This window comes from Pogoniulus pusillus, chromosome 11 (assembly GCF_015220805.1).
Source record: "Pogoniulus pusillus isolate bPogPus1 chromosome 11, bPogPus1.pri, whole genome shotgun sequence".
Lineage (NCBI taxonomy): Eukaryota > Metazoa > Chordata > Aves > Piciformes > Lybiidae > Pogoniulus > Pogoniulus pusillus.
Window position 1 is genome coordinate 16,614,312 of NC_087274.1, and position 13,085 is coordinate 16,627,396.

Below are 13,085 nucleotides of genomic sequence, written 5' to 3' on the forward strand. Positions count from 1 at the left end.
CCAGGGGACATGGCCAGCCTGAAGCTGATCCTCTTTGCTTAACATTAAGGCCATCAAAACTAGGGACCAGAGAGGAGAAGAATAAAAGCAGATCAGGAGGCTGAGTGAGGAGTGTGAAGAGCTACAGGTGGGAGCATAAGTGAGTGTTTAGTCTCAGTGAAAAAACTTGGTGAAAACTGTGCCAGCTCAGCAGAAAGATGTTTGTTGTTCTAATCTTCTTAGTGAATGTCCACCAAATCCCAATCACAGCCCTGGGAAGACCCTGCCAAGCTGTGGCAGAGGGAGGCAGGAGGCTTTGGGGTGTCTTTTTCTGTGTCTAGGAGTCTTTCAAGCCATGCTCATGGCCTGGAATTAATATGAGGGATGCCTGAGATGGGTTCACCGCTCTTGCTAAGTATCTCCCATATTAACTGTAGCCCATGTGCACGGCTTGGGTGCGTCCATGGGCATCTCAGGGGTCTCTACAAGCAGGATTGGGGTTCCTGGCTGGGAAGCTTGAGCACCACCAGACCTTTCCCCTCTCCAGGAACCCGTTTACCTTTGGCCTCAAGGCCAGAGGCAGCTGCTTGTTTGTGAGCAGGAGCTCACTGGGCACTTGGTGTCCTGGCCAAAAGGCCTGTGCTCAGCATTTCTGGCCACCAGATAGGAAAATAAAGGACTACTCTCCTCTGCTAAGGAACCTTTAATAAGGGGCAGAGGAACCTGACTGCAGCCTCTTGCCCCACTGAGCCAAGGGCAGCCCAGGTCAGTCGCTGAGATTTGGGAGGTTGTTGAGTGCAAACTAGTTTTAATTTGGGAGGCTTTGGGGGGGATTTAGGAGGCTCACCCTCACCACCATCCTGAGGACTCATTCACGCAGACAGAAACAAAACCCCAATGGTGACATTAACTCCTTTCATAACCCAGCTCCCCACATTTCACCATGGTCACAAAGGGCACAGTGTCTTCCCCAGCAGGGGGAGGGGGCTGGGGAGGGTCTGCAGAGACCTGGGGCCAGTTGTTCAGGTGGTGTCAACCCTAAGGGTTATACATACACTTTCCACCCTGCCCCTTGAGGCCATGGCAGGGGTTTTCAATAGCTCTTTAGAGCGACCCCACAGAGAGATGTCTGAATTGTAGAATCAGGGAGTAGTTTGGGTTGGAAGTGACCTATAAAGGTTGTCTAGTCCTAAACCCACTGAAGTCAGAAGGGGACACCCGCAGGTAGAGCAGGTTGCTTATAGCTCCAAACAACCTGACCTGGAATGGTTCTGGGAATGAGGCACCTATTACCCTCGCTGGGTAACCTGGGCCAACCTCACTGTAAACAATTCCTTCCTTTTCTGTGTTCTAAATCTCCCTCTATCACCCTTTGTACTGTCATAACAAGTCCTGCTCAAAAGTCTGTCCCCAGCTTTCTTCCTGGCCCCTTTAAGCACTGTAAGGCCATCAGAAGGCCTCCCTGGAGTCTTCTCCAATCCTAACTCTTTCAGCCTGGCCTCCCAGCAGAGCCCTTCCAGCTCTCCCATCCTCCTCTGAACAAGCACCAATGGTCCCTGTCTCTCCAGTGATGAGGACTCCGAAGTTGGACCCAGCCCTGCAGGTGGGGGTCTCTGCACAACTTACACTCCAGACTTGCCTCCCACTGTTCAGCAGGGCTCAGGGAGATGTCTCACCTTGACCAGCATCCACCAATTACAGAAATCCCTCCAGATGGGAAGGGCCCAGCGCTGGCAGCACAGCTCTCCTGCCGCTCTGTCCCCCAGCAGCAAGGAAAAGGCTTTTTCTTGTACATATAACAGCGAGGAGGCACGGAGGAAGATGTGGTCCCCTGGGAACCCTTGCATCCATGCACTGCAAGGTTTTTAAATGTCCCCTTTCCTCCTGAGCCTCAGGCACAGTCCTACGGCTCCAGGCCAAAGAGCCTCGAGAAAAAACAAAACAACCCAAAAACACAGCAACAAAATCCACTTCGGCTATCATCAGAACCTGTGGTGAGCAGGAGAGCAGCCTGAACCTTCACTCTGCTCCATCCCACCCGACAACAGTCCGTTGGCTCTTCCAGAGGCACCGATGCTGGAGCTGGTGACCGTTACGCGGTCTCGGGACGCCCTCCGCTGGCCACAGAAAACGCTAGAAAAAAAGGAAGAAAAATCTTTCCTCTCGTTTTGCCATCGAATCTCACAGCAGCCGTGGCTGCACAGGGCTTGGCCGGATTCACGGGACGTGGGAATAGCACCCGCTCCCTCGGCAGAGAATGCTGGTACCCGGGGATATCCTGGAAGCATCACTGGCACTTCTTCCTGGGCAGACGATACTGCTACCCAGGGAATGCCCTTGAAAGCACCATTGGCATTTATCCCTTGCCAGAGGATACTGGTACCCGTGGGATGCTGATGCCCAGAGGATGCAGGTACCCAGGGAATGCCCTGATACCATCCTTGGTACCAGCATGCTGGTACCCGTGGGATGCTGGTATCCAGAGAGTGCCCTGAAAGCATCTCTGACATTTCATCCTGGGCACAGCTGTGCTTTTGGATGCACATCTCTAGGGGACTGCAGAGTGATGACGACCAGCTGAACACGACCAGTGAGTCTAAGGGGGTGAAATCCCTAAAAACGGAAACATTCCAGACACATTTTGGAGCACAAATTGTGGAGCAGCCACACTGAAGGCGAGCTTGCTCCTCTGAACTGTGAGCACATGGTTACTTCACCAGCAAAATGCAGCCATGAGACACAGCCCTTCACTGCGCATGTAGGAACCACACTTGGTATGTGCTTGATGTTGGGAACAGATTTCCTCTTGGAGCAGATGTACAATTTCCAGGTTGCAGGAACAGGGACACCAGGGCTGAATTTTTGCTCCTTCTGCTCATGGGCTGCCCCCAGACACCAGATGAGAGTAGAAACTGAAGCCTGACCCAGGTCCCAGGAAGGATAGATACAGACCTATTAGAGCAGATTCAGATAAGACCAAGAAAATGGTTCAAGGACTGAAACACTTCTGCTGTGGTAAGAGACTTGAGGCACTTCTGTGATATCAGAGTCCCTGACACAGATATGCCAAGACACAGAGCTGCTGACACGCCCCTAGCTGCTGAAGCACGGTCAGACCTCAAGCGAGTGTGCACAGTCCAGAAACAATCCTCCCCCTCAGGTGCCTTGGTTTTTAATGCCTTACCCTGAATAACTCATCTGCATCTCCCAACTGGCTGGTACCAGGTTGTCCCTGTGCCCAGCGCTGCCCTGTTCCCTGAGCTGCCCTCTTCTCCACCACCTACCTGCCTCTTCCTGAAATGTGGGGCTCTTTGAGCCTTTCTGGAAGTATCTTTTCCACATTCAGCCCAGCCTCTGGAGAACCCATGGCCTGTGGCCCTGTCAGGGCAGTACTTGAGACCCCCAGCTCCAGGCATTGGGGTTTTCTTTTGCAGAGCGCCAGATCCAAAAAGAGGATTTCTGCCCAGAATGGACTTGAATGATCCCATACGGATCCACAGTGAGGAGATAGGGGATTTATAGGAGCAGTAGGTCCATCCAGGTTTCAGAGACTATACTCAACACCACCAGGCATCAATCCCCAGTAAAACAAGCCCATTACCAGTGTGGTGGGCAGCAGAGAGGGGTTTGCTACTAGTGAGTTTCACAGGCATAGGGGGAAAACTAAACCAAGTGGCAGACTGGCTGGAGAATGGGCTTGTTTTGATTCTGAAAGGATTAAGTTAACACAGAATTAATGAAATGGCTCACAGAGGGCAGAACAGGACTCCTGGAGGGCATGCTGGTACCTTGCTGGAAGAAGATACTGCTTACCCCAAGCTCTCTCCTCCTACCCTATCAAACATTGAACCACTTTTAAAGATACAGCAGAAGATACAGACCAGACATGACACTTTTAATGATTGTAGAACCAGGTGGGTAAAAATTTGAAATACAGGGTGTAGACAGAGGAGTGCAAGGAAGGTCACTGTCACTGCACACAGAGGAATGTAGGACATTTCTGGGGCACTCAGCGGATGCCACTGCGCTTCAAAGCAGCTTTACTCCATCAACACATGCTGCAGACAAGCTGCTTTCCGTAAGTGCCTGTGGCAATTGGAACCTGATGAAAAAGACAAGGATAGAACCCCACAAATAATTAAAAGAACCACCCAGGATGGGCTGAAGCCCCATATCCAGGCTTGGACACAGAATCTACAGACAGACGCATGGCATGAGCTCAAGAATGTGTCTCAGATATGCTCAAACCCATGTTACGCTTGGGCACAGGTTTACGTAAGCTGCTGACTCCAGCCAGCACCCAAAATTCACATCCTCTCCAAAACCATCTCCCTGTCTGGCTGGTTTACTGTCCTGGTGCAAGAAACACAGGGACAAGCTTTGCTCCATGTCTTCAGGCACAAAATTCATACTGAGAAAACAAAGCCGGAAGGTGAAGGTGAAGACAAGACTAGCTCAGATGTCATAGAAATCCACATGGGCACCAGAGCAGAAGGTGTCCTCCTCCAGGAGCTTCATCAGCTTCTGGGCTGACACACTGCAGTCTATCAGCTGGCCACTCTCCTTCAGGTTCTGGAAAAGCTGACGCATGTCTGCATCCCCAGTCTTGGTTCGGGCCAAGAGCTGCATGTCCGTGTCCAGAGGACCTAGGGAAGGTGGAATACAAAAGAAAGCACATGAGGAGAAAGAAGGATCTGGGGCTTGCTTTCCCTCTGCACCTGACATTGGCTGACAGAACCTTTCAACCAGTCCTTATTAGAGCTAGACTAGAACTAATTCTGCTCTGGGATTTGGCTTTCAGCTGAGGTTCTGCTCACTGAGGCACTCTCTGCAGTTCAGGGCAGGGTTGCATAGCCAGGGGCTGCTCCTAGCAGTGAGAAGTTGATGAGGAGAGCTCCTGCCAAGGGCTGGGCTGCAGAAAGGCTCTGGCTTCCCCTTCTGGGAAGGGAGAGGGGTTAACAGAGAGCATCTATCACTCATCTAGTGTCCACCCCAGCCTCACACCATAACATCCACAAAGCTAGGGAAAAATGAATAGCAGTTACTGATCTCCCCTCCTCACCTGGGGCGTAGTTGAGCACACGGACATCAGGCTCCTCGAGCGCCAGCACCTGGAACATCATGTCCCGAGCAGCCTTCCCACTGCAGTACAGTGTCCAGTTCTTGAAGGGCTTCAAGGCACAGAGTGAGGAGATGTTCACCACTGTCCTGCTCGAGCCAGGCTGCTTTCCAAAGGCCTGCAGGGCAATGGAGGTGAGGCAAAGTGCTGAGGTAATGTTGAAGGCAAAGTAGCTGTTGATCTCATCTGGGTCAGTGAAATCAAGGAAAGTTTTGGAGATGTCTCCCAGGGAGCCTAGGGAAAAGACACAAATGAGTGAGGAGCAAAAATGAGTTCCAAAATGCCCCCATGTTTCCACGTGCAATGTGTTACTGCAGACAAATGTGAGCAGCTTTGCAGTCCCAGTCTCTAGCAGGGTGTCAAGAAAGAGCACATTCTGGCTCTGCTCATCACTTTCAGGTTACTCACTGAACCAACACTGGTGACCGCAGGACATGAACCTGTCCTGCCAAAACAAAGAGTTCCCAATCTCTAACCTGAGATACGATGTCCACACAAGCCACCAAGTGCTCTCCTGCATATCCCTTGTGGAACTAAGACAATAAACCTACCTCCTGTAGCACCTGCCTGCTGGAAGCTATGGTCTTATCTATAAGGACCGGGGTGAAAAAAGGCACACATCCGAGATCTGGGCAGGGTGAAACCTCTGCTGCTGCTTCAGTTATCTTCTTGGTTTGATTATTTACTGGCATCTAAAGCCCCTGATCAATCATGGAAAGGTTTGTGTCTGAAGAGACCTTTAAAGTTCATCTCATCCAATTCCCCTGCAGTCAGCAGGGACATCTGACATCCGCGACTAGAGCAGGTTGCTCAGAGCCCCACACAACGTGAACTGGAATGGGATGGGGCACCTACCACTTCTGTGAGCTACCTGGGACAGTGTCTCACCACCCTCGCCGAAAATAATTTCTCCTAGTCTGGATCTAAGGAGCTCTGTTGTCTTGGCCAGTCGGCGCAGAGCCAATGAAGGCTCGCCGGGGCCGTAGCTCGCAGCCGCGGAGAGCACCGACCCTGGGGCGGGAGGAGGATAGGGGATCGTTACCGGCGTTGTTGATGAGGAGCAGGCGGCCGGACGGGCCGGCGGGCAGCACCTCCCGCAACGCAGCAGTCGCCTGCCGTAGGCCCTGCTCGCAGCCCAGGTCGGCAGCCACGATCTCCACTCGCAGCCCGCTGCCGGTGTCCCGCAGCTCGGCCGCCAACTCGGCAAGCTGAGCTGCCGAGCGTGCCAGCAGCAGCAGCAGCGATCCATGGCCCAGGCGCGGCGCCAGCAGGCGCACCAGGCTGCGGCCGAAGCCCCGCGAAGCGCCGCTCACCACGCAGCTGGCTGCGGGCCACCGCCGCGGCTCCGGCCCCGGCTCCATGCCCGAGCCCCCAACAGGCCGTGGCACCGCCTGGCACCACGTGACACGCCCATCCAGCCCCCGCGTTGTGATTGGCCGCTCCCGAGGCGCCGGCACCGCTGGCAGCTCCCATTGGTGGCCGTCGCCGCCGCGTCCGCTGACGTGTGGGTGGCGTCGCCCTGGGCGCGCATCCGCTGGGGTCAGCTCCGGGGCTGGGGGTTCTGCCTGGCCGTGGCGCTTGGGATTCTGCTCCATGCGGCTTGAATTCCCGTGGGTTTTCTCCCACGCAGGCTTCTAATACGCTTTTTCTTCCCGATGCGTTTTCTCCCGCCTCCTACACCTGCCCTGCCTTCGCTGCAGGCCACTGCTGCGGCTTCCAGGTGGACCGCGGGCTGACAAAGGCGCTGTGCATCTTTGGCCTTCACCTTCACTACCGTTGACATTCCGCACTGATTGTGCTGAACGGAACTACAAACTAGTTCGGGTTGGAAGAGATCTTAAGGGTCATCTTGTTTCAGCACCCCTGCCGTGGGAAGAGACATCTGCAGCTAGATGAGGTTGCTCAAAGCCTCATCCAAGCTGACCTAGAATGTTTCCAGGGATAAGGCATTTACCACCTCTGTGCCAAACCTGGGCCAGTGTCTCACCACCCTCACAGAGAAGAATTTCTTCCCTATGTCTAGCCTAAATCTCTCCTTCAGTTTAAAGCCATCACCCCTTCTGTCACTATATGCTCTTTAAAAAAGCCCCTCTCCAGTTTCCTCTGGGCTCCCTTTAAGTACTGAAAGGCCGTCAGAAGGTCGTCCTGGAGCCTTCTCTTCTGTATGCTGAACAACCTCAGCTCCCTTAGCCTGCCCTCACAGCAGAGAGTTTCCAGGTCCCTGATCATCTTCATGACCCTAGAGTCTGCACTCTTTGCAGGACGTTGGGCAAGAAGATGCACAGATATGCAGCAGAACCGGCGAAAGCAAAGTTCAATCTAAGAGGGAAGATAACTGCTTGCCTCCCATGCTAGGCACGGTGGGGACACTGAGCCCTCAGCACCCTCCTGGTGCCCTTACAGATTTGCTCCTGCTTCTGCGCACAGATCCCGTGGCACTTTCCTGTGCAGCCATCTCTCCTCTCTCAGAAAGGAGGGGGCAAACGAAGCTGGAACCAGAAGACCGAGCATCCCATGATCATGCCTGCCACAAAATCCCCGACTCTTTATCCCTCAGCGTCAGGGCTTCCCAGGCTGTAGTGGAAGGAACGAGCACTAGGTGTCATCGGCATTTAAAATCTGGAGGGAGCTGAGGACAACTCCTGAGCACCGAGGACAGCGGGGAGGACAGCGAGGGGACTGGCGGCTTCGCAGAGCAGGGATACGGAGAGACGCTGGTGCAGGCAGCAGAAAGGTGCCAGGGAGTAAAATGTCTCCTGGTGGTGCTGAAACCCCAATCTTGTGGTTGTTCAGCCTGGAGAAAAGGAGGCTGAGGGGAGACCTCACTCTCTACAACTAGGTAAAAGGAGATTGTAGCAAATAAGAGATAAGACAAGAGCAAATGGCCTCAAGTTGTGCCAAGGGAGGTTTAGGTTGGGCACAATAAGCAGTTGCCTCTGGACCAGGCTGCCCAGAGCAGTGATGGAATCTCCATCGCTCGAGGGGTTTAAAAGCTGTGTGAATGTGGTGCCAAAGGGCATGGTTTAGAGGTGACCTGGCAGTGCTGGGTTAAATGTTGGACTCAGTGATCTTAAAGAGCTTTTCCAATCAAAGCAATTCTGCAGGTTTATGATTTTAAGTATCTATTGCTGTATTATCCAAACTGCCCAAATTATCTGTCATTTGAAATTGTACCTATTTATCTGGAGAAGCCACCCAAGCTGTTGTGGCATAGATCCTGTTGTCACTGGGGTATTGTGCCTGTGTGTTTGTATTGCTGTCAGCAGCCTCTGATGGGTCTAGCATGGCTCCCCCAAATCCAGGATATGGCAGAAAGGCTTCCACCCTGTGCACTGCAGCAGTGGTGGGAATTCCGTGGAGCTGTTACTCCCAAGCAGCAGCTGCCAAAACATTGCCAAGACTCACACATGTCGGAGAGGAAGCTCTGAATTCCTTCTGTAAAGGTCTGTTAACAATAGCTTTCAGGAAGAACCCTGGGTATCTGTGCCTGGCATCACCACCCAAGAAGGGCAGAGCTCAAGGTCACACAAGGTAGTCCTGGCTGTTGTCATCATTGCCATGACTACTGATGGGCTGCTGGAAGGGTGGGTTTACTTCTGAGCTGTGCTTCTTGTTTCAGTAGCTCAAAGGCCACCCCAACTGTGGAATCTCATCATGCTCAATAGCTAATTGTGTTACCTAAGGAGATCACTGGGCCTTGGATGCCAGCAGATCTCTTGCTGCATACATCAGGGCTGCTATCTGGGCAGATTTCACAGCAGTGAGAATGAGGATGGGCTGAGCAGCACAGCAGAAACCTCACTCCTGCAGGTATCTGTGAAGAGAAGATGAGGATCTGTCTCTTTGGTCTACAAATCCTGTTTGAGTACCATACCATGTGGGGTTTCTGCAGGACTTTGGAAATCCCAGTGCAGCTTGCCAAAGGATCTTCACCCCAGCATCACCACTAGTGACCCCTGTATTTATTTAAGGCAAAAACCTGGAGTTGAAAAATCCTTCACAAATGTGAAGGAGGCTGTGGGAAGAGGGAGAAATTAGATGCAGGCAACTCTCCAGGTAAGAGAGATTAGTTCATTCTCCTGGGGTTGAAGTGGAGGGTGCTAAAGGTCAGCCTTTGAGAAGGAAATCCAGCTGCTGCACACCCAGAGCAAACAGAACCAGCTGACTGTGTGCTTAGTCAGCACCCATGGTGCTCTTGTTGATTTAGAAACACCTTGTGCCTTTCCTTGTCCAGCCTCAAATGTAGGAGAAAGCAAACACTGAGGATACTCATCCTGATGGAAAGAGGAGTTGTGGCCAAAGTGGAGGCAGAAGGGAGAGGTGTTGAGCAGCTGTAGGCTGGAGATGCAGGAGGAGAGTGTGTAGGCAGCTACAGAAGCTCCAAGGCTCCAGTTCACACCTCAGAAGAAAGGACCTGTCCAGAGAGGTTGCTTAAGATTGTGTGTCTAATGATGTGGGGGACAAGTCCCCTAGGTGCCTGCGGGAGGTTGGTCTTCCAAGTCAACAGCATCTAGCCTTGCTTGTTCCTTTCTTTCTACTTTTAATTCCTGGACCTGTTTGCCAGCTGGCTCATCTTACTGTGCAATGTTTACCTGGATGGCACTGGAGAGACCAAACAGAACAGGAGCTTGGCATTAAGCCTGCTGCTGCTGTCTGAATGGTCAGTGCGCTCAGAAGAGCATGGAGGCAACTGGAAGAGAAGGAGCCAGAAGCAAGAGGGGGCAGCAGGTAAGGAAACAGAGCAGCCAGGAGATGATGAAAACAGTTCAGCAAAGTAACAAAACAAAATCAAAATACAAAATGAGTTTTAGTCCAGTGGAGGCTACAGAGGTACTGAGGGGCCTGGAGCAAAGGCTGAGAGCCCTAGGTCTGAGAGCCTGGAGAATAACAGCCCCAGAGGGGCTCTGATCCATATTTGGCAAGAGCTAAAGGGCAGAGGACAAGACAATGGGGACAGACTCATTTCAGTGGTGTCCACTGACAATGCAAGGGGCAATGGGCACTAGAATCTAGGAGGTCCCATCTGAATGTGAGGAGAAACTTCTTTGCTTTGAGGGTCCTGCAGCAGGCTGCTCAGAGAGGATGTGGAGTGTCCTTCTCTGGAGAGTTCCAACTCCACCTGGAAACTGTGATCCTGCACAACCTGCTCTGGGTGACCCTGCTGTAGTAGGAGATGTTGGAATAGATGATCTCCAGAGGTTCTTTCCAATCCCTACCATGCTGGGTTTCTGTGAAAATAGGTACAACAACAAAGAGATTGTTAAGGTTAAAAAAAAAAGAGAGAGAGAATTCTAAAGGTAGTATTGCTCAAGGGATGTGGCAGAATTACAACTGATCCTGAATTTGAGAAGATCCAGGTGCCATCACTGTAGGCAGTGCTGATGGTGACTTTTCATTTCAGCAGTGAGAGTGTCTGAGTGGTGGCAGACAGAAGCAGAACCAGCAGCCCCAGACCACCTGCATACAAGCCTGTGGAAAGGCTGCTCAAGGTTTCTCATCTGCTACATTGATTTCTTTAGGAAGCTTTGGTACACTAGGGAAGTTCTGGGGGGACTGGAAAACACTAATAAGAGGTCAGTAATTAAAAGAGAGAGTCTTTAAAGCAGCATTAGACTGTTGTCAGTCTCATAAAAAACAATTACATGGAACTTCATTAGTAAGAAATTAGGGGAATGTAAAAGAGTTAACGTCAGCCAGCAGGGCTTTAAAGGAAATTGAATCTGTCAGGCCAACTCGATATCATTTTTCAATGACATTATGAGCTGGTAACAGACATCTTTGATGCATTTGTGCTGATGCTGAGTGGTGATTTGATTAATTAGGACAATAAAATTCAGCATGCTTATGTCACTGACTGGTAAGAATAAATAAGCTTCCCGGGGACAGGCTTTCATATAGTACCAAGTTTGTGTGGCAGCAAATAACAAGGACAAGTCCCAGACTGCTCCATAAGCCAGATGCAAGCAATGAATCTTCATGTGAGGGTGACCAAATGCCACGTGTCCAGAGCAAAGGATGTCAGTTCTCTTACAGAATGGAGAATTTTATCCCACATGGCAGTGACCTGAAAAGAATTGAAGGTGGTGGAGGGTAATCCTCTGGACATCAGCCTCAGTGTGACTCTGTGGCCAAGGGGACTGGATGATGGTAACCACAATGGTACCAACACAACCTTGAGGAGGAGCTTGTTTCTAGAGCCACTTGCTCTGTCCACGTCTGGCAACTGCAGACTAAGGAAATATCACAATTTGTGGAAAAAAAAAAAAAAAAAGAAATAATAAATGAGTTAATTACAGGGAAAATGTTCCTTGGACTGAACAGCTCCAAGAACTCCATCTGTTCAGTTGGATAAAAGAAGAGGCTGATTGAGCCCAGACCCCAGACAACCAGCAACAGAACAAGGGGACACAGTCTCAAGTTGTGCCAGGGAAAGTATAGGCTGGATGTTAGGATGAAGTTCTTCACAGAGAGAGTGATTTCCCATTGGAATGGGCTGCCCAAGGAGGTGGTGGAGGCACCGTCCCTGGAGGTGTTCAAGAAAAGACTGGATGAGGCACTTAGTGCCATGGTCTAGTTGACTGGCTAAGGCTGGGGGATAGGTTGGAGTGGATGATCTTGGAGGTCTCTTCCAACCTGGTTGATTCTATAATTCTATGATTCTATGAACACCCAAAACTTGATCACAGAAAGCTTCTGAATCTACCAGGCAAAGGTAAAAAGAGCTCTCCAGTTTAAATCTGAAGTCAGAATCTGGGTGGGATTTTCTGTGGCATCAAATCCAGGACTAAGCTTTCCTCTTAAAATATGCTTAGATTTCACTGTAGCTTTAGAAGCCAGCTGACAGGTGGAAAATCTATGGCTGGTGCTCCTTAGAAGGTCTTCCTAAGAAGTAGCAACACCTCTCTCCCTCCCTGTTTGACATAAATATTTGTGAACCTATGGAAATATTTTTTGGTGATTTTCTCCCCACCAGAGAAATGTGATGTTTTGGAGAGCATTTCAAAACCCCCCAACTTATTTCACCCAAACTCAAATATTACTTTTTGGACAGACTGTTACATTGCTTCACAGCATCTTCCAATGTTGCTCTGCTTTTCTCCAGGACTTGGTCTTGCTGGCTGAGTTAGAATCATAGAATCACAGAATCATAGAATGGTTTAGTTTGGAAGGGACCTCAACACTCATTCAATTCCTATCCTACATTCAATCCCTACACCTCCCACTAGAACAGGTCACTCAAGGCCTCATCCAGCCTGACCTTGAACACCTCTAGGGAGGGAGCATCCAGAACTTCCCTGGGCAACCTGTTACAGTGTTTCAGCATGCTCCAAGCATGCCCCAGCATGCTCTAAGCACTGAGCTCCTTCTCCTCTTGAGGAAGCACTATATTGCTGCACTATAAACAGCAGTCCTTATTCTTTCTGCTGATGTAGGAGAATGAGACTACAGCAAGATTTTGATGACTGCGTGATTTCTAAGTTCCCTCAAGCTAAACCCCTAAGGTTGTAATCCTAGAGTCACAGAATCATTTTGACTGGAAAAGACTTGAACATCAAGTCCAACTGTTACCCAGCAGTGCCAGGTCACCACTAAACCATGCCACTCAGCACCACATCCACACAGCTTTTCAATCCCTTCATGGATGGCAATTCACCACTGCGCTGAGCACCTTGGTCCAAGGCTTGACAACCCCTTCAGGGAAGAAACTTTTCCTAGTGTCCAACCTAAGCCTCCCTGTCTGCAATTTGTGGCTCTTTCCTCTTGTCCTATCATTTGCTCCTTGGGAGAAGAGAACAACTTCCACCTGGCTCCAACTTTCTTTCAGAGAGAACAAGGTTTCCCCTCATCCTCCTTTTCTCCAGCCTAAACAACCCCACTTCCCTCAGCTGCTCCTCACCAGACTTCTGCTCTAGACCATTCACAGGTTCCTTGCTCTTCTCTGGACAGACTCCAGTACATCAATGTCCTTCTTGAAGTGAGAATCCAG

The 13,085-nt window shown here is 50.8% G+C and overlaps 1 protein-coding gene across 1 annotated transcript; it reads right to left on the reverse strand.

Annotated features, from left to right (window-relative positions):
- Nucleotides 1-3,853: 3,853 nt before the first annotated feature.
- Nucleotides 3,854-6,693, reverse strand: SPR (sepiapterin reductase). The gene is made up of 3 exons (XM_064151839.1): nucleotides 6,141-6,693; nucleotides 5,042-5,332; nucleotides 3,854-4,625 (listed from the first exon to the last, which is right to left on the reverse strand). Exons 1-3 carry the CDS (start codon nucleotides 6,691-6,693, stop codon nucleotides 4,435-4,437), a joined length of 1,035 nt encoding a protein of 344 aa, XP_064007909.1. The 3' UTR covers nucleotides 3,854-4,434.
- Nucleotides 6,694-13,085: the final 6,392 nt, after the last annotated feature.